At 30.0% G+C, this 25,319-nt stretch overlaps 1 protein-coding gene and 1 long non-coding RNA gene across 3 annotated transcripts in view; one reads left to right on the top strand and one right to left on the bottom strand.

Annotated features, from left to right (window-relative positions):
- Positions 1-24,593, top strand: part of LOC108771542 (sphingomyelin phosphodiesterase) — a 41,668-nt gene extending 17,075 nt beyond the window's left edge. The window contains exons 2-11 of one of the 2 annotated variants that reach the window (XM_018536869.1): positions 5,145-5,251; positions 7,086-7,294; positions 10,013-10,309; positions 12,353-12,745; positions 13,859-14,031; positions 17,575-17,937; positions 18,018-18,210; positions 18,554-18,738; positions 19,924-20,109; positions 24,519-24,593. In XM_018536869.1, the coding sequence (XP_018392371.1) occupies positions 5,173-5,251; positions 7,086-7,294; positions 10,013-10,309; positions 12,353-12,745; positions 13,859-14,031; positions 17,575-17,937; positions 18,018-18,210; positions 18,554-18,738; positions 19,924-20,109; positions 24,519-24,588 (2,148 nt within the window). In that variant the 5' untranslated portion in view covers positions 5,145-5,172 and the 3' untranslated portion in view covers positions 24,589-24,593. Of the gene's footprint in view, positions 1-5,144; positions 5,252-7,085; positions 7,295-10,012; positions 10,310-12,352; positions 12,746-13,858; positions 14,032-17,574; positions 17,938-18,017; positions 18,211-18,553; positions 18,739-19,923; positions 20,110-21,709; positions 21,775-24,518 lie in introns of those variants that run through there. The other variant, XM_018536861.1, reaches the window with a different exon arrangement.
- LOC108771558 (uncharacterized) lies at positions 13,832-17,656 on the bottom strand. Its single transcript, XR_001940647.1, has 3 exons — positions 17,583-17,656; positions 17,429-17,515; positions 13,832-13,905 (listed from the first exon to the last, which is right to left on the bottom strand). It is a non-coding gene; the product is annotated as an uncharacterized LOC108771558 (long non-coding RNA).
- Positions 24,594-25,319: the final 726 nt, after the last annotated feature.

Genomic DNA, 25,319 nt, shown 5'->3' with positions numbered 1-25,319 from the left:
TTCCTGCTAATGATCATGGATATACGACCTTCCTTCTTGCTCAATATTACGACATGAAAGTTATTGTTGTGAACATACCGGACATTGCACAGTCGCGTAACAATTACATACCCATACAGTACAAAACTCAGGATTATCCTGAATATGTTCTAGGATATTCTGAGACATTTTGAAGATATTCATATATCCATGGAACGTCCTAATGACGTTTTCAGAACGCCATTTTTAGGATATTTTTTTTAAGTCTTAGGACAGCCTCAGAATGTTTTAGAAACACTCTGTAAGACAGTTTTAGTGTTTTCGATATGAAATAAAAATTTTTTTATTTAATTTTTTAAAGAAATATGTTTTAATGATACGTGAACCTTCTCTTCCACTATTTTGACAGTATTTACTCACAGTACGAATGTATAATTGTGACATATATTAGACAATTATACATTCATACAAGGTTCATCATATGTGGATTATCAAAGTAGTAATTCCTGTACAATTGGAGAGATTAAGTGACGGGATGCAACTAGGATGAGTGATCGCTTGGAAGCATCATAAAATTAATTCCAGAATTCAGAAGGAAACGTTTTCTTTTTATAATTTGCTGTTATATTGGAATATGATGCTAATCAATAATACTTATTAGCATATAATTATATACGAAAATGTATTTCATATCCTGTAAGTTTTTACAATATCTCATGATTGTTTTTGGGGACCTCAGAATAATATCATCAGGGTCCTTTGAGCACGCGCTGAAGTTTCATTTATTATACCACACTGTCGCACGTCTTGGGACGGAAATATGATAGGATATTCTGAGGAACGTCTTTACTACTCGTCCTGAACGTTTATGTGCTGTTTGGGTAATTTCTTTGAGCGGCGCTATGACATTCAATCGGATTTTCGGGAAGAAAGGCATATTGCCGTAACTTAAATGGCCATACACAGATAAATTTACAGCGCGTGAAACCACGCTGTGCCACATATGCCGTCAAGAAGGCTTTGCTTCTCAATCGGAGGATGAAAGTTGGCATTAGAAAATATCAAAGAAATTCGTGGCAATGTATCTAAGCCGTTAACTGCAATATGCTTTTGAGGTTTTAGTAGCGTTGTTAGCAGATTGATAGATAGAGATTAATTTAATTCTAAAATATATGGCCTCATGGTAAATACAAATTTTTTTCGTAAAATTAAGAATAAAAAAGATAACTTAAAGAAACTTAACTTGTTGAACATAAAGAAAAGAATCTATAATTGTTAAAATATCAAGCAATTATTTAATAGAAAACGAAGGAAATTTATAACTCATTTATGCGTATTAACGGATATTGTACGATTCTAAGTAATTTTTTCAGTTATCAATGCATGTGCGCAGTAACTATAATTCAGTCATTAAATTTTATTAAAATTCGAACTCTCTCAAACTGCTTTACACGAAATATTCTTTCAAAGAGAACAGCATATTTTTATTATTCGCCTTTTTCACTCTTCAAATTGAAACATCTATATCATAACATTTTTGTATAATCCGTTTTTATTGAGTTATAATCGATAAATTATTGAAAAACGATGCGCATTGTTGAATGTGCATCGTACATCTTTAATGATTTCTTACAATCATTATAATATTTATTTCTAGAAGATATGAAGATGTTTCAGGTAGTAATACGAATGATCCACTTTCGTCATCAACTGGTTGATGATTGCGTGCTTGTGATACTCCATTTACAAAGTTCCAGTTTCTTCGACCGACCCAAGAAATTGGGGACACGCTGGTTTTCTTCTCCCTTCTAGTAATTATTCGCTTTTTCACTTTCTGAATCATTGTGCTGCGGTAACATTATTAGACATCTACTTTCGTCAGTGATGGTTAAGGTCGTTACCGTCGCATAATTTCTATCTTCATATAGAGCGATCCTTATATATAATCTTTCGAAGGAAGTTCGGGAAGCGTTACGGCCAGTTTTCAATAGTGTCATAGTCTTTTTAGTTTTGTGAAATATTTCGGTGAATAATTCAATTCACTGATAACAATACAAATTATAAGACAATTTATATGTAAAAAATATATTGCACAATTCTCTCTTATGAAAAATGATCTTTGTATTCATTAGTAAAAGTTCGAATTATTTAAAACGGCTCACAAGAATATTGAATAGAAAATGCCTTTATTGAAAAAATGTTACTATTTTTTTCAGTTTTTTCGCATTTCTGAGATATTTAATCTAAAAGTATTAGTCAGATACAAAGGATATAGAAATCTCTTCTCTCTCTCACACACACACACACGCGCGCAATGGCACGTAATACAAAACGTATCTTTCATGTATAGGAAAATGTACGTAATATGTATGAAACATATTATGTAGTATCGAATTAAGAAACTTCTAGACCTGAAGTGCTACAAATTTTCGAGTTTTTTATGCCCTTGAATAAATATAAACTATAAAAAAATATATAAATTTATATTTAATAAAATAATTATTATCATTGTGTGTAATTTTAATTTTTAACATTATAAATCATTTTACGTTATTACTTAAAACCTAACATGTCTGGCTCAAATAAGCTCTCATTTTTAAATTTATGAATTATTTATTCTTGTAAGTCGTTTTTATTTCTTGTGATTCTAATTGTTAATAAAATAAACAAAATAAATAAAAGTATATTGAGAAGGGCTACGAACCAAACATTTTTCTCAACATACATCTATTTAATTTGTATTGCTTAATTTGTATTGCCATTCTATATATCATATATTTTAAATAAACAAAAGATTTTTTTGTTAAATAACTGTATTTATTATAAATCTTCTAGTTCCGTAAAACAAAAAAATTCATAATAAATACAGTTATGTTCGTCGAGATAGTTAAACGGACCTCTACTTTATACATCGGATGTTATGCACTCATACTGTGATACTAACCTTTTTACTTCCGTTGACATCAAATTATTGACGAATATTTTAACAATGACATGGATTTTTTCAATTTTTTGGACTGTGAGAAATTTTTGAAATCGGTCATCCAATCACTTTTGACTTCAATTTTCCGTTTCTCTGATTAAACAATCATTTATTTACTTAACAAAACCGTCAATTTTTCAACTTTTAATATTTATATATATATATATTGAATGATGATATCCGTAGACTCGTAAGATTTAAAATCATAGAAAGTGAAAATTCGAGTCTTATAACAGGATGTTAGTGTTAGTTATAATTGTGTGAATTTATGTACCGCATTTTAATATTTTGCTGCGTCAGAATTTTATGTATACATACCTGAAGAAGACTTAAATATAGGTCAAAATATGTAATATGTAAGGTATTATATTGTAACGTGGAATGTATTATTCTTTTTATAGTTTTTTTATATTTAAATTTAATACACTTAGGATGGAGTTGGCTAAGTCGTACCGACGGTTAAATCGTATCTCCATTATATTTTCTAAACAAAACATTTTTTTTAATAATAATGATGACACTGATGTGACGCTGGTAATATGGGTTAAGAACTATCATTTTTATTTTGTCTTCGAGTCGTTTGTTTACAAGTGATATTCAAAATTGATTTTATTCGGTGCCTGATCTAAGTTTTGGTACAATTTACCTAAGATATTATCAGTATAAGGTAGATAATTGAATTGTAGTGTCCTTCAGGGTTATAATTGTTATTTAAACTCTTTTCGAGTATAGCATATCAAATTAGTAAAATATTTGTAAGTTATGTTGCTACTGGCAAATTTGTAAAAATAAAAGGAGTTGAGTAAATCGTACTTGTTGCTGGTCTTTATATTGTACCGGTATGATTTTCGCAAGTGATGCGAGCTAGCTCTCATAGGGTCTGAGCACAGGATTGACTTTCAGGACGATTAACAAGATTATTTTTGACTTGTTTACAAACAATTAGATTACTTACTTTTGCTTATATGTATAGCACGTGGCAGCACGCTATCAAGAGATATAGCGATGTTCATTAATTCCATCGTCATACACCAAAGCTTGTCCGTTGCTTACGTCTACAACATAAGTCTATCTTAATGTGTTAAGGCAATCCTGTACCCATAATCTCTTTGCGGCTCGTATGTATTGATAGGTTATGTTTATAAGTTAGGTACCTATTAGCATCGGACGCGAATAATTACACTGTGTGACCGATTTCAACTTTTAAAATTTCCCAAAGGGCGCGTGGGTTTGATTGTATCGGGAACACGGCCCACTATCATTTTCCCAAGAGATTTGATAAAGTTAGATCGTAGAAGAATGGGGCATGAAGTTATTAATTTCGAAGAGTACCAGTTGCGCTATTCTCATGGTTTTGAGATCAAATATTATCACAAATACGTACACGCACATACATACACATACTCACACTCACACTTATGCGCGCGACCGCGAACTTTGTTTTGCAAATACATGAGATAGCATTAGATAGTAGGATCTGTGAAGCTGGCACGACATTCTGTCGATATCAAAAAAATTACAACAGTTCCAGTAGCACTTTTCATAGGTTTTCATCAAAACCTGCGTATTTCTTCGGAACTATTGTAGTACTGTCGGAAAAAGTCGAAAAGTCGGCCAGTACTGGCCGTTTAGGGGTACTTTACTCTTGACGTGCGGTGCCAGCGCGCGGATCGAAAAATTGTTTAAACATATTAAAAAGGTGGGTAGTGTCACTAAAACCGATCAGGAACTGTAGTACTCTTCGAGTACTACAAAATAGCGCAAAAAAAAATAATTTTTTTGATAGTTGAGGTGCGAACTCTTTTTTTTAAAATTTATTTAAAAATATTTAATGGCCGGTATTATTGTTATAATCGATCAGGTACTGTAGTACTCTTCGAGTACTGTGAGATTCCGTCATAAAAATCGGCTTTTTCAAATCTTGCGGTGCCACGCGAAGTTAGCATCGCATATTCTTATTTTTTAAAATTTTTGGCCTAAATCAACATTACTATTGATGAAACCTATCAGGAACTCTAGAACTATTGCGGGTGCAAGCAGTACGCTTATTAAAATTTCCGATTTTTAAAGTTGAGGTACTAACTTGACAGAGACTGTATTTCCTTGCATGTAATATTTAAATATATAGTATGTATTAATTTTTTATTTTATTTCTATATTTTATATCTTTTTATGATTGCAGATAATAATACCAAAGAGTACAAAATAGCATGCCAAATCAAGACATAATATTAAGTCGCATCTTTCTATTTTGCGTTTTCCTGACCAATTCGACATGGATCGTTGTGGGTATGTGTATTTCAAAAAATAGTTTTATTGAATAAAAAAACATATTTAACTGTTTATTTTTTATGTGTGTGAAATGTTTATAATAATAGAGTTGTTTCATGGGTAAATTCGCTATACGGATGATATGTAACTGAAGTAAAGATGAATGCACAAATCTATATTTTTTATTTTTTTTAGTTTTGGACACGAAATACATCAGCGCAAGACAAATTAACATATACAATTTTAAATATTTTAATCGTAGAGAAAAAGAATTTTTATTTTGTGAAACTACGAAAAATTGGAAAGAAACAAAAACGTCAAAAAGCTAGTCTTATTGCTCCTTAAAAAGATCCTAAAGTTATCTGCACCGACTAAATATATTATATATATATTTTTGTATAACAATTACTTTTTTCTCTTTCATAATTACTAAACGTCTAATTAAAACATCTAATTAAAATTGTCATACGAAAAATTAAGTATGAGTAGCATGCGTGAGTGAGATATCGATGCAATGATACGTCAATAACACGTAAATCGTTTGTGTATAAGTGCTATTTACAATATAACGATTGTCTTTAGGATTCTCTTAAAATACAAACTTTACTTTTAAGAGAATCCTAAAATCGTCTATGTTATTGATTAAATCATAAATTTGTGTATCTCAAATACTTTTAAAAATAGAAAGAATATACAGGACTCTTATTGTTAGTATTTAAAAACGAAGAACGAATAAGGCAAATAAGAATCAAAAAACATAAATACGATCTACAAAATCATCACATGATGCAATATATTTAGTTAATAAATTAAATCATAATTACAATATACTATTAAGTTCTACATATAAAACAAATTAAAAATATATTAGTTAATAAATTAAATCATAATTACAATATACTACATATTTAGTTCTACATATAAAACAATGTTTTTAATTTTTAATTTTTAATTTTCAATTTGTTTTATATGTAGAACTTAATAGTATATTGTAATTATGATTTAATTTATTAACTAAATATATTGCATCTTGTGATGATTTTGTAGATCGTATTTATGTTTTTTGATTCTTATTTGCCTTATTCTTTCTTTGTTTTCAAATACTTTCTTTGTCATTCACAGATTCGTAAATTCTTTTCCAGGATTAAAATATACGCATTATAACGTAGAATCTAAGCTGAAAACGACAAAAGAATTTCGAAATTGACTTCTACTTTTCCATTTCTTAGATTCTAAAGATTAGTCATTGGAAATAGAGCACTTACACATAGACGATTACGTGTCATTGACATATCACTACATCAATATCTCACACATACCATACATATATAAATTTTCGTATCGCAATTACGTTTTATATAAACATCTAAATCCAGTTATAAGAACTCCACACTGTTTCTTCATGCAAATTACTTACCTGTGGACTACTATTTCGTACGTATAGTTTTTATATGAAGTAAATGTTATCACGATATACAACGATGTGACAGCTCTAAAGTGCCATTGGACTAAGAAATAGTAAAGTAGAACTCAATTTCGAAATTTTTTGTCGTTTTCAACATAGATTCTACCTCACAGGTATTAATACGTATACTTTAATTCTGGAAAAGAATTTTCGAATCTGTGTATGACAAAAAAAGTATTTGCAATACAAAAATTATATGGTTTAGTCAGTAATACAGATGACTTTAGGATTCCTTAAATTATTATATATCGTGATTTGTTAGGTACATGCAAATAATTTACCGAAAATGACTGTCGCTATAGAAACAAGCGAAAATAAAGCATTTGTCTCACTTTCGATTGTTCGCCACTTAATTAAACAACCACTTTATTTTTCCAATTTTCGCAGGAAATCCCATTTGCTACAGAACGAAACGGGAAGTGGAAATAGCATCGACCAACTGGACCGCGCTAGCCGACGAATGGATCGCAGCGAAAGCCAGAGCTGCCGAAAAGATGGATGTCGCTTTATTGCCGTTCAATGAGAGATTCCGAGAACTACCGCCTACGGCGGAGACCTTTATCGTTAACGGCACGAGTCCAGAACAGTTAGAACGGGTAAGAAAACTTTCTTCGTTTACGCACAGCCAAGACGCGAGCAATCACAATATTGTTTGCGTCGTGGCAGTGTCTGAAAAACATCATCAGTTATATCGAGCATCGTATAATAGCGGTAGCCGCACCATGAGCAAACGGACTCGTGGAACGTATCAACGGTTTCTTAAAACCATCACTTAGAAAGATGATTAAAGAGTAAACCTCTTGATCAAATAAAATTAACGAATTACAGTACATTATCAATATCTATCTATCACTTATCGATTAAAAACTCTCCTACAAAATTATTGCTAGTGTTTGATATGCGGAATCATTGCAACTCTAAATTAACTCAATTTTTGAAAAATTTGTGTAACGAAACTTTGGATCTGACAATGAGTGATTCAAGAACTCAAATTAGAGATATTGCTTTACAAACATCTGATCAAGTTAAAAATTATAACAAATTATACCTATTAGTATGTACTACAGTATGATCAGCATTATAAGAATCCTACTAATTATTCTTTAGGCGATATTGTTATGATTAGAAATATCTCTCTTAAAAGAGAAGATAGGAAATTACATTTACCTTATAGAGGTCCTTATCGTATAACGAAAGTATAGATATGTAGTACAAGACACTCCTGGTTGTCAAATAACTCAGAAATCATGTAATGGAATATTAACATTCGATAAGCTTAAATGTTGAATATTACTACCGACTATCTGGTAATAACCATTATTTGCATTATATTCTTTTATTATGATATTATATTATTCCTCTCAGTTATTGATTTATTTATATAATTTTTTAATGCGTTTATTGGTTTAGCCGCAATCAATTTACTGGTCTTGAGTTATCATTGCAAGAGAGTATACTTGTACGTTGAATATACTCAGTGTCTTTATCAGGCTGTCCAAGGGTGTAAGAAAGTAATTTGCATCCATATTTTTATTTGAATTTTTTCGTAGCACCCTGGTAGTTAATATAGCGTAAGCATCGGTACTAGAATTGAGTCGGCAAGACTGGAGAGAGTAAAGCCCTAAACACAATGCGAGGCAATAGCGATAGTATAGCACGATAGGAATAATATAGAAATAAGAGATATATAAACTGTCGCCCATTACACAATGCGGCGAAAGAAATAAAAATGCCAACCAATCTTTTAAATAAAGTCCATATGTACTATGTACTGTGATTGGACGCTTTTTTAGCTACGCTATCGCCATATTATCATTTCAAAATTCAGGTTTTAATAAATATTTAAATGCTTCTTTTTCTTCTTACCTGCCTTATTATACTTACTAAAAGAATTAATTTTAAATAAATTGTTTGTAATTAATTTTAAATAATTATATAGAAAGAATCTTGGTGCTGCACCGCTAGGCTTAGCTTTCCGAAAAAAAATATCCTGGCGCCGCCAGATCTCGCCAGGGTACTAAGTACTACACCACTGCTCTTATACTTAATAAGCTCGTATATACCAAATTGATTCTGCAGTGTTTACATCGCGCGTACTAAATATTTGACGTCGAAATCATCGATTGATATTAATTCTATTTGTAATTCATAAAGTGTACAATGTAAACTATTTGTGTGTAAAACAGTACTACATTAAATTGGTTAAATCTATTTTAATAGATCTCTATAAATATATTGTTGGGGGGGGGGGGGGAATTCATATATTACTTTGAATAAATATTGCGAAGAATATTACTACGTCAACCCGCCATCAGAGGTCTATCGATATTCGCAAATTCTCGCTTTGATACGCGTATATCTTTTCATATAAAATCTCGATTGAATAATTCTTTCAGGCGTATAAGGTAGACTTCCACTACAATGCCTTACTGATGAGTCCAGTAATGGAAGCTCAGACGAAACGCCATAATTACGTGATATTCTTCGCAATATATTAAATTAATTTAAAAAGATTTTTAACGTAATTTATTGGCTCCTTGCTCTGTTTCTCTATATTAGTTGTTAAAAACATATCGAGCCTTATTACAAACATTTTAAATATATAATAATTTTACGAAGACGCAGTTTGTCCAAAATTGTCATCTGCATTCTTATAATTGCATTTCATCATGACTCACTTCTTTCATGACTCTTTTTTTCTCCTTTCTTGTCTCTGCTTCTTGTCTGACATCCGACTGGAGACACGACAATGTCAACGCAACTCCTACTTCAACGCTAAATACTTTCACTAAAGCGATTACCGATAAATAATGAGAGAGAGGCGAAAGCAAGTATGTGTCTTCTATTCTTCCTATTCGTATGTCACACATACAGTGCGTAATACGGTGTCAATGACTTTCACTCGTGAAAGTCGCGCGCGAACATTGATACCATTCGTCATTGCTTCCGTAAAAGAAAATGGCTCTGTCTAGAAAAAGCCGCAGCTTTGCAATTGCAAGGTTCTTTAATATAATAGTTTTTGCTGTTAGTTCCTTATGGATCTATAAATGTAAAACTTAATCGTAAAGAATCTTACAGCAGTTGCAAAGCAGCTTTTTCATAGCCAATACAAGCAGGCATTTATACACAAACTTCCTTTGATCTTAAAAGGGGTACGATCAATTATCTCAAAATTGCGATAGCAATATGCGATCGATTTAGGATGACATGGGGAAACTTATTGTTTCAATTTGATCTACTCTAAGTTATGAAATGATACAACACCGTGAATGTACGCTGATTAATTTTCAATGTATCCATATATTTGATTACAGTTAAATTACTCGCGGATGCTATGGGATATGGAAATGGTCCAACCAAACGGACATCTATCTGGATTTGTAGACAAAGCTCTTAAGCTGCTAGATCTGAGACAAGTGATGATGGAGGTCGAAACCTCTGTGATGTCCAAGGTTTCTTGTACTGCTTGTAAAGTCGGCGCTGGTTTGCTGCAGCACTACATAAAAAACGGCAAGAGCGATGAAGAGATAATGGCTAGCATTTATCAGTTCTGTGTATCGCTCAACATACAGAGTCCACGAGTTTGTCACGGAGTAACCATGCTGTTTGGGGTAAAGCCAGGATATTCAAATATAAGGGATATGGGACGTTATAACTAACTTACACATCTCGAAAAACTGAAATTATAAGTTGTATGAAAAATTGTTACATAAAAAGGTGGCATGACTTCAAAAAGATCATTATATACAGCATAAACTTTAGTAAATAATAAATTTCGAATATCTAGCTTTAATTTGCTAAACAATAATGAAAGGAAGATAGGTCAATAAAGAGTATATAATTTCAAATCTCAAATTCAAATTTATTAATTCTTAAATATCAATTAATGGAACGTTTCGACTTAATTTAGTTATCATCCACGAAAAAAATTAAATTTAAAAAGACAGTAAGAAATTATTCAAAGTGAGACCACATGACAAGCTGGACAAATTACATATTAGATTAATTATTACGAGGTGTAACAGAGTTGTGCTAATTCAATTACATTATATTTGAATTATGCGATTTAATTACATTGTATTTCAATTGCGTTGTAATTGTATTATATAATTTAGATTTTTTAGTTAATTCAATTGCTGAATATTTTAATGATGGACATAATTAAAACCTAATGTAATTGAATTATATTATAACCGTCAAAGTTGACAGCTTTGAAAATAAGACTTAGATTAATTTTTGTTTAACTTTCAAATATATGTTCATTTCTTGTTTATATAGCGTATTTTTCTCTTTTCGCTCATAGTACGTGACTTACCATGTGTGTTTATGTTTTTCAATCTATTCTTGTTTCATGTCTATACTATGTATTACGCAGTGCACATTCTCCGTTTCCCATTCATACACGATTCAACCGTCAATGTTAAATAAGTTACATCAGGTGATTATCATACATTGTAATATACATTGTAAATTAATATAGTAGAGACGCGTTGAATGTTGTTTCTTTTTTATTTTTGGAATATTTATCTTTAAATGAAAAGAAAATGCAATACAAATATTATTCCTGTTAAGTTAAGATATTATGAATTTATAAATAATATCCTATCTATCACACATAATAATTGTTTTCTGTTTAAACTTCTCATTTCTTGATTCGTAATTTTAATTCAATTACATCATATTATAATTTATAATTAATTAATTTAGTTACGTTATACTTCGTAATTTTATTTCAATTGAAATTACAAATTACTTATATATACGTAATTTAATTATATAAAAGACTGCATTACACATTACAATATAATTGAATTACAACATAATTAAATTATGTATATTTACAATTTCTACATTAAATTCAATTTTAATTCTGCATAATTCTGGACTGTGACATTCTACAAGTCCAAATGAAATATAATGAATATATACTATTTCTTCATTCGGAAGTTGGAATAAAGTATAAAATCAAGTTGATAGAATTCTTTGTATAAGTCATATTGATAAGTTGTATCCATAAATTAGTTGTTCGTTTAATTAAAAAAATGAAATATAATATTCTTTGTCAGATCGTGTAGATAGTGTCCAGAAATCAAATAATGTTTTCTTGTCAAAAGATCATGATTAAATGAGATATATAGCGACACAATATAATGTAATTAACGTTTTATAGTGCAATATTACTCGCATTTGATCCAATTTGGAATTAATTTCTAAATCATTGAGGCATAATTAACAAAAGTGATTTCATAACGATACGAATAAGGATTTTATTCATTTTATTTCAATGTATCAATTTTTCTTTAAGTCTGGCGTTATTACAATGATCATTTTTGGTTTTTACGAAGAAAAATATATAAGAAAACATACAAATGAAACGGTTCCCGAATGATCGGAAAACTCCAAAATTTGTATTCTCCTTTATACACTATGTATAATGATCGTCTTAAAGTCATGCAATTTTTGTATATAACAATTTTTCGTACAACTTAGTTATAATTTACAAGTTCTTCGAGATGTGCAAATTAAAAACTCACCTTGTATATATTTATTTCTATATACTATGTATTATTACAGCGTATGTATATACCATATGTTACAACATATACGTTTTTACATAAATAACAAAGATTAATAATAATAAATTTTTGTTGTAGGGAGAGGTGATTTATGTCCTAAAACAGGTGAACATGGGTCCGACGCAGATCTGCAGCTTCGTAATCGGTGATGCGTGCGATGATGCGTTTAACCCATTGCATGAATGGGAAGTTGCCTTCCCACCAGTTAAAAAGCCACCGATTAAGCCGCCGATTCCGCCACAGGAAGGCGCGCCGACGTTCAAGGTCCTGCACATTTCTGACACGCACTATGATCCGTATTACCAGGAGGGTGCGAACGCAGAGTGCAACGAGCCACTCTGCTGTCGGCTAACAAACGGTTCTCCGTTGACCACCTTTGCGGCTGCCGGACGATGGGGCGACTATAGAAAATGTGATACGCCGAAAAGAACGATTGATCATATGCTCAAACACATCGCCGATACACATTCGGTGAGCAGCACATACAAACAATTAAAGCATATTCTACAGGTTTGTCCGCGTTGCATGCTCCAACACGTACATACATAGGAGTGAGTAAGAGCTATGTTGAAACATACGACGCGATTCAACCTTATAATTACGTAAGCGTAATTGTAAGTTGTAAGAATTGATGAATCATGTTAACATTATTAAATGTATGGTGTACGTTATGTGCACTACAGATTTTCAGTACTGATAGTGAATATCCATAGACTTACAAGATAGACAGAACATTCGTATACGAGAAGAGCTGAAGACAACATTGAAGGACAGTTGCTATGCCGAATTGCAAGGTTGCTTTGCGGTAGTAGTCTCACATTTCTTATCAGCTGGTTGCTATGCTGAAATGCGAGACGTGGTAGCATTCTTGAGCTACAACAGTACGATGTAAACCTAGCCAGTATCGTATTTAACACGATGTTCCTAATTCTTTCCTCTCGCTTGAGATAAAACCTAATTTTAATATATTTTTTGCTTCCTGTTTCTTGTTTTTTTTCTTCATGTCTTTTTTCATTCTTTATGACCGTTTTATCAATAATCATTTCTTTTTACTTACTTTTTGTCTTTTTTTTAAGTTTTCCAATTTTTATCTCGGGCGGTAAAAATGGAAAAATTAGGTAAAGAGCAAAAAGAAGTAAAAAATGTTTAAAAAAAAACAAGAAAGTTAACAAACTTCTGAAGAGACAAAAAACGCGATTGTTGATGAAACAGTGCCTGCAGAAATAAAAAGATAAGAGATAAAAAACAAAAAATAGTAAACAAAAAACATTATAGATTAGTCTTTAAAGAGATGACGATAAAAAGGAGGAGACGTTTATTGTTCAAAAGCAAACCTCACTGCTTGAAAAGAATTTTTAGTAATATTTTGACCAATAAATAAAACGAAGAAGTAATTGATTTATTAATTATAATATAGTTTCTTAAATTAATTTATTAATAATTATTTCTTATGTATAATAAAAAGTTTCAATTACTTCCGGATTACTTTCATAGATTTTTCGATTGTCCTTATAGTTGTTTGATTTCTCTATTTTGTACTGGGAGATAGAGAAAATCTCTCTTTATCATTTAAAAAATTTCCAGGACATTGATTATATTTTGTGGACCGGAGATTTACCTGCTCATGATATCTGGAATCAAACGCGAGAAGAAAATTTAAAAATCTTGCGTGATACGGTTGCGCAGATGGTTGAGATGTTTCCCGGAATACCAATTTTTCCGGCTTTAGGAAATCACGAGAGCGCACCAGTTAACAGGTACATTCGTAAGATGCATGTATATACAGGGTGAATCTTAATGGCTGTACCAATGTTTTACCATGTGAGATGAATATTTCACTATTTTATACGCGTGGCATTAACAAGATCTTATTAAAGATTTACTAGCTTTATGGAATTGCGTGACTGTTAAAAAGATCACGCATAATTTATATGAAAAAAATATGTTTTCAATCAAGTTGATTCAATTTTTTATATATTGCAGTTCTTGCATTCCTAATGAAAAATCAAGTTGCAGCTAGCCCTGATGAAAGAATTTCGCTGAAATTATTCCACATTTTGGAACATTTCAATGAAATTATTGAAAATTTGCTGAAATTTCAGTAGAAATAAATTTTTTAGCTAACATATTGAAAAATTGCTGAAATTGAGCTAAAATTTCTCTGAAAAAGGTTACTCCTTTAATATTAATTTTGTCGCTATCAGAATAAAAAAATTGTACGTATTCGGATAAAATGGTTGTCTTTCAAAAGATACAGAAATCATATTTCACGACAATCGATATTAAAATTAAGTGTAGACAAAAATTCAACTTTTCGCTATCAATTCTTTTTTTTTTAGAAATACTTGTTATATTGACCCAGTATGACGACTCCTTGCACCCTTCTCAGGGGTATTGGAGTTTCCGCCCGTCTTGGAATAAGGGTATTATTATCGATTTGTAACAACATTCACCTTTTAACGCTATTAGTAAAAACGCTCAAAATTAGCAACATTTTTGAAAGCTCTCATGTCCTCTCTCAAGTTTCTCTTTTTGATCGAAATTAGTAACAAAATCAACAAAATTACGCGTTCAAATCGATGCTGTTATTGCAACACCGCAATTTGCGAGGGGGTAATCATTGAATGTAATCGTGGAACAGAAAATCATTATAAAATTTCGAAAATTATAAATTTTTATTATTATATAAAATATGAAATTATTACTATGTATAATTCGATAATTACTACAAGAAATAATTATATAATATATTAGATAAAATTGTTTTTTTATGTTACCAAATAATTTCATATGTAGTGAAAAAAATTATTTTTTATCAGATGAAATCCATATGAAATCAAATGAAATTATGTACCTAATCTATGGGATATTTCAGCTAGTGGTTACTCTCTCGGCAATTCGTGAATTAGCAACGCTGCCCAATTCCTAATCTGATTGCGTCTATGAATCCGCGCTACACGATTCCGAATCCGATTGCGCTTTACAAATCGTTATTAGGCATCGCTAGACTCATCACCATTCTTTACAAAGACAAATCAAAAGTTTTATATATATATCTATATAGTTTAGAATTTGTATTCTTTACTCTGTTATTTTCCAATAAGAAAGGCGACTTGTTTCAACGCTATATATACGTAGAACAAATCCAAATTTAGTCTGTCTCATAAGTACACTTCTGTACACGGTACGAACAGAAAAAGAGAGAGAGAGAGAGAGAGAGAAAAAAGAATAGAGACCTCATAAAAAAGATTTTTAGATATTTTTAATTCAATAACTAGACATAAAAATGTCCCCTGTAACTTAATTATTATAAGAGAACTATAAATACATAAAAAATTAAACAAATTGACTGAAAAGATTTTTTTCATATAAATTGTGGTTATTTAAGTGAAAAGTGAGAAACTGATAATATAGTAATAATTTTATTTATTAAATTATTAAATAATTTTTTATAACAATGTTAAAAAATTTCTTAAAACCGTAAATATGATTACACAATAAGTAAAAGGAAGGTTTTCGAAGGTCAAGTTGAATCTTAGGTCCCAAAATACACTACTCAACAACACAAATAGAGAACATTTTCGAACTAAAAATTAGGAAATATTTAGAACACCGTAACTCGATGAAAAATCATCGCAGACAAAAATTAAAAAAGCATTTTAAAGATTGAAATCTCTACTTACAAAATCTGTAATTGAAATTTCAATACGACTGATCATTTACGCCAATTTACGGAGTTATATGGATATCCGTCAAAAGTGATTACTTTTGCTTCAACGAGATCTCGAACCTTTAGACTTAAAAACTTAGGATGCTCGCAATACAAGAGATCCAAGTTCAACTCTCGACCGAGGTAATATTTTTCGCAATAAGAATTGATTATTTACAGATTTTAATGTTATTCAATATTATTAAGATCGATCTAAGATACGTAAAGAGTATAAAAGATTGTTAAATTGTTTGTCAATTTAACTCGTGATATTACTGCGATAGTTTAGTAGAGCTTGCATTTCAAGTCTGAAAAAAATTCGGTACGCAGTTAAAAATTTACATACATAGTATATAAATTCATACACAATTATATAGAAGCATCCAAGATCCAACTTGACCGTTACGACTTGTTTCTCATATATCATTGGGTACAATATACAATTTTAAGCTAATAAAATACCACAGAACTTATCCTCCAACCCAATATATAAAAGTAGTTGCAAGGATTGCGATGCATCTTATGTTGAATAAACAAACAAAAATTAAAAACTAGAATTTCCGAATATATAAATTTACATATATTCGGAGGAAAATGTACAACCCATTCTGTAATTACCGACTATAGAATGCATTACAAACATAATATGACTGGTCTGTTATCAAAATTATGGATGTAGAAAGATTGTATCATATTTTTCTTATTTCTGAAATGATACATATAAATAATGGTCTTAACTTGAAGACAGATACAGAGAGCTGAAGTCAAGCATATAATGATTTAGTTAACTATCTATATATCAGGAGACACGGTGTCTTCGGCCATATTCAAAAACTATAAGTTTATATTCCTTGTTTATCTGAATTAATCTATATCTTAATTTGTTATTGTACGCACATGGTGCCATGTTGTATTTTAGATTTAAGACCTTTGATAATTTTCATTTAATTTATATTAATTTAGCTATTTTCCATTTGTTCACTCAACTATTAACGATCCGAAATCTACTGTTTTAATGATTTTATCGTTATGAACGGTTATCACCGAGCGTATGGACGAACGTAGGAACTTTGCGATAGTACGGAGGAACATGCGAGACTTTTCAATTACTGAGTGTCCTTCTGTCTTTTTTTCATAGCAAATTTTCGGTCACATGTACATATGAGTGATTAATTTTGAGTGATGAGTTAATTTTCTGCCAGTTTAGTTTAGGCTTATTTTTAATTTTGCTCCACGAATGCTCCAAACTTCAATTACATAAATTTTCAACATTTTCATTGACAATTTCAATAAAATTTCTGCAAAGTTTCAGCAAAATTTTTTTTGCTGAAACTGCACCAGGGTCATAAAATATTTAGTCTATATTTTAATAACATTTCAATATATAAAATGTATATAAAGTATTTATATAACATTTCAAAAAATGAATATTAATAAATACTTACAAATATTCTATGCTGTATGGGATTCAAGTAGATAGAAAGAAGATCAGAATCGCAAGTTTTCAACGTATTTTAATTTTTGATTCCTTTCTAAAAAATAAATAATTAAATTAATTGTAAGAAATGATATCTATTATCGTTCTTTTTAGCTTCCCACCACCATTTGTGCCTGAAGAGAACAGTATTTCCTGGTTGTATGATGAACTTGATAAACACTGGCGGCATTGGTTGCCGGCGGGTGTGTCTCATACTGTTCGTCGCGGCGCCTTCTATTCGGTTTTGGTTCGACCAGGTTTCAGAATTCTTTCGGTGAACATGAATTACTGTAATAATAAAAACTGGTGGTTACTGATCAACAGCACGGATCCGGTCAGCGAGCTACAGTGGCTTGTGTATGAACTGCAAGGTGCCGAAATTAATGGCGAGAAGGTGCACATAATTGGTCACATTCCTCCCGGACATTCCGATTGTCTTAAAGTGTGGTCGAGAAATTATTATCACATAATAAACCGGTTTGTACTGATTTGATGGTTTACAAATCGTTATTGAACTCCAATATATTGACATATACTCTCCTTCCGTTTTTACATAGCTATGAATCAACAATCACGGCACAGTTCTTTGGACATACACATTACGACGAATTCCAGATATTTTATGATACGTCAGACCTTGGTAGAGCGCTCAGCATCGCCTACGTCGGTCCTTCGGTTTCGCCATATTATGATCTCAATCCAGGCTATAGAATATATTACATTGATGGAGATCATTCCAAGACTACAAGAGTAAGTAAGATAATGTTTTGACAAACATTTTGTTTTAATAAAAATTGTATTTGGGCACACAAGTAACCGTTATTAACTATCATTCATGTTCTTTATTGATTTATAATATAATATTATAGAAGCTATAGAATATCATTATTTTTAAGTGACGGTAACTGTTACAAGTTATTTTTCAAAATTAGTGATTTGTAACAATAACTTTTTACTTTTTGACTCGATAACAGGTAACTGTAACTTATTCCTTTAAAAAAAAGTAACTTTCCTACAATCTAGCAACGATAATTTTGTACATACGCGTGTCTTAAGTGTTTTTATCATTTTCTAACTCATGCGTTTATTCCAGATGGTCGTTGATCATGAGAGTTGGGTCATGAATCTAAAGGAAGCGAATCTTTATGATTACCCGATTTGGTACAAGTTGTACAGCGCGCGACAAGCCTACCAAATGGCGTCACTTTTACCTAAGGACTGGGACTCGCTGATTGACAAGATGACTAATGAGCCGGCCCTCTTTGATCTTTACTATAAGTAATTCTGTTCGCATTATACGATGATTAATACCATAATTTCATTTTAAAAAAATGTTATCCTAGTATTCCTAGTAAACAAAAATGGATTGAAATGGATTGAAATTTTCAGAAGTAAGCATTCGGAAACATGGAAGTGAATTCCTTTTAATCTCAAATGTGTATTTTTGTGTAAAAATCTACTCGTTACAGTTTTTATGTTAAGTAAGGTACACATTTAGATGTAAATTTAACATATGTCTCTTATGTTAAATAAATATAATGAATATGAAGTGTAAAGTTATTAAAACAATTTAAAAAATATGATAAAGTATCACAATTTGCACGTATTTAGTAAATATTAAAATTTATAGAATAAGGATGTTGATTTTATTTTACTCTATAACAGGAATAGGTAGTGTTGTTAGGCGAATCGTCTTTTTAGAGAACATTTGTTATATGTTAATTTTGTCATAATAATATGTTGATTGTACATATAATTCTCTTCAAATTTTATTCAAGATTACATTCCATTTTTGTTGAAATATGAACATAGTATCCATATTACTATTCAACATATTCATATTGTGTTAAATTAACACAAAAATTTGAGTGGACTATTTGGAACATGCGATTTATGTTAAATTTAACATATTATTTCCAACTGTTCATGAAACATAATTAGAATACTCCAAATGATCTATTTTTAAAAGAACAGGCGCTGGTTGTGAGATATCATATATTGCTGCAAAATTACAATTTTTTCTCAATTATTATCTTTATTATATGTAGTATCTCGTCAATGTTATTATCGACATATTTAATTTACATTTAGAATTAAAAGAATTTGTATATTGTCAACATCAATCAAGTTCGGTCACTCCAGTATCTTTTTAAAGATGTCATTTTTATGTCAAAATGACGAATAGTCTCTCTCTCTCTCCCCCTCCTCTCTCCCCTTCCTCTCTCCCCTTCCTCTCCCTCCCTCTCCCTCTCTCTCTCAGCTTGCTACCTAGATATTATAACATGTTAACACAAAAAGTTATCATCACACATTAATACATTCCATTATTTATATCAATTGGATTCTAACGAATACAAATATGAACGACGATTTATAGTATTATTTTAGAAATGAAAACTGAAATTGGATGTTCAAACTTTCCTTAAGAAAAGTAAACGATGTAATTGCCTTTATTCTTTACAGACATTACTACAAGAATTCTCCGGTACGACCGGCGTGCAACGATGAGTGTCGTAAGAGATTACTCTGCGATTTACGCAGTGGAAGAAGCCATGATCGAAAGGCGTTATGTCAGAGTTTGGAAGCGAGGATCGACGACGAAACAAGAACGGGCTGGCGTGCGTGGATTTATAAAGGACTGGCACTATCGTACGTACAGGGTTTGTGGTTCGAAATGCATTCCGGCAACGTTAAAACTAACGAAGTCGATTAATCAATTATTCTGAATAAATATATAGTGATCATTGCGAGAACTGATCTGTATACTTGTTAGTTACTTAATTCTTACAAATTTGAAATTAAAAAAAGACTTATCTTAAATATACATATGTGTAGTAGTTTTTTCCTCAATATGCTTACTAAAACTCTGCTTTTCTTAATTCACATGCATTTTTTATACCAGTATAATAATTGTAGTTGTATATTGTATTGTTTGTAATAATTTTAAACAAAATTGTAAAATAATAATTCAGAATTTGAAAAAACTATAATGATTCATAATAAGGCCTAATCTTTTTAAGTTTAAAAGGATTTTTAACTTAATTTATTGACTCATTGCCCTTTTTCTCTATATTAGTTGTTTTAAAAACATATTGAGCCTTATTATTATACAACATTCTTAATCTTTTTCTAATGAATCTATATAATAACATAGAAATTTTATAATAAAAATTATTATAAATAATAAATTAATAAAAATTAATAATAAGAAATTATTTAAAACATTGTAAATTGATACAAATAACACAGCTTGATTACAATTATGTTAACGAAATAAAATATTTACACATTAATAACACTTTGAGAAATTGTTACGTACAAAAATTAAGTTTTCCTATATTATTTTGTTATATTCTATATTATTGTAATTTGTTTTAAAAATATTTTAACTTATTAATTAATGTAATAAAAATTTGTAATAAATGACAGATTTTAAGATGATAAAAAGACCATACGCTTATATAATAGGTAATGTATTTATAAATTGTACGTGATACGTATCTCACTTAACAGTTTGAAAGCCTAACAAGTAAACATCGATCAACTGCACTTAGTAACACGGATAGATGATAATAGGTCTGTTCGCGTTGCTTGCACTTTTTGCACTTACCATCTTCGCTTTCTTTCTTTTTAAAGCCGAATATACATCTATCTCACTTTAAGTGCAAAATTATTTGGGGATTTCATGCAACGCGAACAGACCTATTGCTTTATCTAAAATCAGGATTGCCACAAATTTTTAATCTTAAAATTTCCTAATATTTCCCTTTTACTGACAAAAAATTTTGAGATTTTTCCTGACTTTGAACAATACATATTTTGCAATGTTTCTCGTATTTTTATCGTAATACGGAAAATGTTAAATATTTTGTTGATTCAGCAATGTAACATAGATGCACATTTTCTTCAGGAAACAAATTCCAAAAAGAAAAAAAAAGGTAGTTCAAACCAATCATAGAAGCACAAGGCAATAATAAATTTATTTACAGCTATTTTATTTTCCCTGACAAGTGTGCTAAATCCCTGACTTTTCCTAACTTCCCTGGCGCATTTTTTAATTCCCTGACTTGTGGCAATCCTGAAAATGCATATACATGTATAAATGTATGTACATATAGCGCACTCGAAAGAGTTTTTCTATGAATAATTTAATATATGAAACATTTGCATGAAAAATGAAAAAGTCTAATGTCTTCAAATAAGAAACATGATAATAAAGAAAAATATTCGATTTTTTCATGTGTTTCAGAGCTTTCTTCATGAAACATATTACACCGTAATCGCATTTTTATGTGCTTCTTTGAGTGTTCACCATATCAAAATAAAAATAAAAAAAACAAGATTCCTATTACGGATTAGGAGATGTCATGTTAATTTTAATCAATGCTTTATTGACTGATACGTTATAAATAATATTATATAAATATGTACAATATTTTTACTTAACATAATATATATACATATATATATATATATAACAATTTTTTCAATACAAGAATCGATATGTAGAAATGGTGTTCGGATTATTCAATCTACTCACTACTGTAAATACCTTTTAACCACTGAATTAATTTTTTACACAGAATAGATGTTAATGAACACACAAGTTGTTTTGCAGTGTGCAAAAATGCTTTTCTTAGCAGCATTTAATTCGGTCCGTGGTATTTGAACCGGTTTTGTCTTGACGGAAACATCAATTATTTAACCTGTACACATTTAGGAATATACTCTCTAAATTTTTTGGAGTAAAATCTTACTTTAAAAGAATAAAAATACAGCCATTTTTTAAGAAGAGTAAAAATGATTGTATTTTTTCACTCTCTTGGAGATTTTACTACAAAGAATTTAGAAAGTAGTAATCTCGTTTGGTGGCGGAGAATAACAACTGATGATTGACATTTCTATCTTCTACACTCTGCGTATTATATATAGTAAGTAGCACATATAACAGAATAAATATAAATTATAAATAAGTTTTATATTTATAAGTTATATCAGCCATATTTTACCTTAGCATAGAGATAAAGAGGAACCCGTGAATTTTGAAACGTTCGATATTATTTTTATATTATTTTTTATTTTTTATTTTTATGTTGTATTAATTATAAATTAAAAATTTATTTTATAAAAAAATTTTATTACAGCTCGATTTAGACCGTTTTTTTCTTTATATTTTGCATTGCAAAACACGAGCAAAATCTAATTAAAATTGTTATAATTTTATAAGGTGTGAAAAATAGAGTACGGAAAATAAGACTGTACCTGTCACACTTTTTGCTTTCAAAATTGTAATAAAAAATTTATTTGAAGTTTCTGTAGTTACTACGTACTTATATAGTTTCTCAATTATTCTTATATCAATATGTATAAAAATAAAAATTTTAATTAAAGAAAGTGTTTTTAAACTTTTTAACTTAATGACTATAAATACTCTTATATCAAATTACTTTAATTTTATAATTTTTTTAAATTACCATTTTACCAGCCTCCAAAAATTGTTGACTAATTTACAGTAAACTATCAAGTAAATTCATAAAATTTGGTCATTTTTATCTCTAATTCTAGATCAAAGAATAATAGCATTGAATATAGAAATTTTTTCTGTAGGTATAGAGTTTTTGATCAAACATATCGTATCTCTATAATTCCAACAATCAACATGGCGAGTGTGTTAGTAACAACAAAACTTTGAAACCGAATAACTCCTTAACTGGCCGGATTGTCTGATGTATTTAATAATTTTTTTATAGATAGTACTCTTTAAGTACTGTACAGGACTGTGGCTAGAACTCTTAAAAAATTTTTGTCTCTTTTTGTCTCAATTTTTATCAGAACTCTTGAAAATTAACTATATTTACTGATCTAATCGTATTTTATTATAATTTATTGTAGAACTCTTAAAGTACTATATAGGACTGCGGCTAGAAATTCTTAAAAAGAATTTTATCAGAACTAATAATTAACTGATTTTTGCGAGTTGCACCTTCAAAATTAAGTCACTTAATTATTGGCCGGATTTCTTTCAATTATAATTTTTCTTCTAAAACTCTTAAAGTATTATACTATCAAAAACTGTCGTCAGAACTATTGGAAATTTAAAAAAGATGTCGGAATTTTATTAAATGTCGCGCGAGTCACATCTTCGAGGTTGAGTAATTTTTTAAATGATCCGGCTAATAGGTATAATAATTAAAAATCGATCTTGAAGGTACAACATTTTTCTTTAGTCAGTTCTGGACAGTGCTGTAAGAGATCTTCTTTTCTTTTCTTTCTTCTCTTTTCTTTACAAATATGGCAGAAGACAATCCGATCAGTAATTAAGAAGTTATTCGGTTTCGAAGTTTTATAAATGCTAATTATAGAAATATGATATTGTGTTTTATTTACCAGGAACTCTAAAACTTGCTGAAAGAGAAACATACGCTTAAAACCATTTGGACTTCATATTAAGTCTTTATTTTTTACTTTAAAAAATAATTAAAATTTATTTTTACTGGGAACTCTTAATATTCGTCAAAAACATCAAATAAAAACTATTCAAAACTATCTAATTATAATATTGGATATTAGTACTAGATTTGTCAAATGTCATTTTAAACAGTGTTAATCGCCAGAACTTATTTTATAAACATAAGAAAACTCTTGCACTCTTATTTAAAAGAATCCTAAAACTCTATCAAAACTCTCGAGACCTATAACTGTTTTAACTTTATCCTTAATTCCTCTGTACTAAATAATTACCATTTATTTTTTACTTGCATCATAATCATACTGCAAAATTTTTAAAGATTGAATTTTTACATCCTAGAAAAAATTGCAAGAAGGATTTTATTAATAACAAAAATTAAACGTATAACAAAAATTATTATTTTTAAACGCGTAAAAAATGTTAGTAATAAAAGCTATCATTTTTCACGTGTTTAATAACTTTTGTTTTTTTATTAATGCATGATAAGCCTGATTTTCTCCATTTTTACCAAACTTAATAACTAATAAAATAACAATACATAAATGTATGAATGCCAATAAATTATAATTAAAATTTCTTCGATTTACAGAATGTCCGTGGTTATGGCCATACCCAGGTTTGCATATAATTTACCAAAATACGTCCTAGGATTGGGTTAGAACAAGAAAACAGACGCTAAGTGCAAACATGTAACTCAATTTTTGCAGGGTTGGGTAGTACTAAATTAAAAAGTTAAAAGTTAAGTTAAAAAGTTAATTAATTTTAATTTAACTTAATTACATTTTAGACTCCTAACTTTTTAACTTGATTTAGTTACATTTTATCAGTAACTAATAACTTTTTATAATTTTTTTTTAAATTAAGTATTAAGCGGGGAGCACAGACTTTTGCATAACGCATAAAGCATGTGCATAAGGAATTTCATTGGTCAATTTTCTTATGCATGAGTCAATGGACCAATCAAATTCTTTATGTATATGGTTTATGCGTTATGCAAAAGTCTGTGCTCCCCGCTTTAGACACAATATGAGCCACGTAACCAAAAATACGAATTCTGGCCGGCTTGCAGCACGCGATCAGCGCCACGCTGTAAGTAGATATTCGCATCATTGGTTATGTGTACGCCACTCTGTTCCGTGTTGATGGATGGCACTGTTAACGTCCTGCAAGTACAGACCCTTTATTGTCTACAACCGGATACGAGTTTGCATCGTTGGTTTTAACTTGTAAGACTTGCAGCTTGCAGTAGTCACTTTGTAGTTTGCTGCTGCATTTATTCGGTTCTAATAATAAGAGTTTGAAGTTTTGTGCAATGAGTGTTGACATTGATAATAGAATATATGTACATAAAGAGTGTTTATATTATTAAAAAAAATTAATATAATAAAAT

This window comes from Cyphomyrmex costatus, unplaced genomic scaffold, assembly GCF_001594065.2.
Source record: "Cyphomyrmex costatus isolate MS0001 unplaced genomic scaffold, Ccosl1.0 scaffold100, whole genome shotgun sequence".
Lineage (NCBI taxonomy): Eukaryota > Metazoa > Arthropoda > Insecta > Hymenoptera > Formicidae > Cyphomyrmex > Cyphomyrmex costatus.
The sequence above is the reverse complement of the archived record's forward strand: the minus strand, read 5'-3'. Positions and strand labels throughout refer to the sequence as shown.